At 32.7% G+C, this 1,717-nt stretch overlaps 1 protein-coding gene across 1 annotated transcript; it reads right to left on the minus strand.

Moving 5' to 3' along the window:
* Positions 1 to 281: 281 nt before the first annotated feature.
* Positions 282 to 797, minus strand: LOC134716926 (uncharacterized). Its single transcript, XM_063579945.1, has one exon. The coding sequence runs from the start codon at positions 795 to 797 to the stop codon at positions 282 to 284; it is 516 nt and encodes a 171-aa protein (XP_063436015.1).
* Positions 798 to 1,717: the final 920 nt, after the last annotated feature.

The raw sequence follows: 1,717 nt of genomic DNA on the forward strand, positions 1-1,717 counted from the left end.
TATACAGGTGTTAACATCGTTGTCTTACTATATACAGGTGTTAAAACTCTTGTCTTAAGGAATACAGGTGTTCACATCCTAGTCTTACTAAATACTGGGGTTAACATCGTTGTCGTACTATACACATGTGTTAAAACTCTTGTCTTACTGTATACAGGTGTTCACATCCTTGTCTTACTATATACAGATGTTAAAATCTTTGTCTCACTATATACAGGTGTTAAAATCCTTGTCTTACTATATACAGGTGTTAACACTCTTGTCTTACTGTATACATGTGTTCACAGCCTTGTCTTACTATATCCTGGTGTTAACATCGTTGTCTTACTATATACAGGTGTTAACATTCTTGTCTTACTATATACAGGTGTTAACATTCTTGTCTTACTATATACAGGTGTTAACACTCTTGTCTTACTGTATACAGGTGTTAAAATCCTTGTCTTACTATATACTGGTGTTAACATCGTTGTCTTACTGTATACAGGTGTTAAAATCCTTGTCTTACTATATACAGGTGTTAAAATCCTTGTCTTACTATATACAGGTGTTAAAATCCTTGTCTTACTATATACTGGTGTTAACATCGTTGTCTTACTATATACAGGTGTTAACATTCTTTTCTTACTATATACAGGTGTTAACATTCTTGTCTTACTATATACAGGTGTTAACATTCTTGTCTTACTATATACAGGTGTTAACATTCTTGTCTTACTATATACAGGTGTTAACATTCTTGTCTTACTATATACAGGTGTTAACATTCTTGTCTTACTATATACAGGTGTTAACATTCTTGTCTTACTATATACAGGTGTTAACACTCTTGTCTTACTATAAACAGGTGTTCACATCCTTGTCTTACTATATACTGGTGTTAACATCGTTGTCTTACTGTATACAGGTGTTAAAATCCTTGTCTTACTATATACAGGTGTTAAAATCCTTGTCTTACTATATACAGGTGTTAAAATCCTTGTCTTACTATATACAGGTGTTAAAATCCTTGTCTTACTATATACAGGTGTTAACATCATTGTCCTACTATAACGGATAATCGTCGAAAAGGCAATCATACCACCATCTCGACCTCCAAAAATACTTTTAAAAGAATTGTGAACGAGTCTCTAATTGTATCTTGCTGGGACAATGTTATTGGCCGTTTTGGAGAAATAATATTCGTTCTGAATATACATGACATATTTGCGGAGAAACGTGCATCAAACAAAACAACCAACCAAATTATAATAGACAAGGTTCGTAATTTCAGATGATCCCTTACATTTGGGTACAAATTTGAAGGGGTGAAATTATCAATTAGATATGATTACGGCAATTGAAAATATTCACCTTTCCTTTATGCTCAGTCCATAGCCTTGTCTTTTGCAAAACCAAATATTTAACGACATCAATATTGAAATGTTTACGTACAGTATACCAACAGCTACATGTAGTATAAAAAAAAGAAGATGTGGTATGATTGCCAATGAGACAACTATCCACAAAAGACCAAAATGACACAAAAATTAACAACTATAGGTCACCGTACGGCCTTCAACAATGAGAAAAGCCCATACCTAGCTCTTTGTTAATCATTAACATTATTATCAAAATTATGTTTCCAACATATAAAGTACAAATCCACATTTGCCCTAATGAATATGATGGTATAATTTACACGGACAAATAACAAATATGGGTGTAAGTTATGAAC

The sequence above is a fragment of the Mytilus trossulus genome, chromosome 4 (assembly GCF_036588685.1).
Source record: "Mytilus trossulus isolate FHL-02 chromosome 4, PNRI_Mtr1.1.1.hap1, whole genome shotgun sequence".
NCBI lineage: Eukaryota > Metazoa > Mollusca > Bivalvia > Mytilida > Mytilidae > Mytilus > Mytilus trossulus.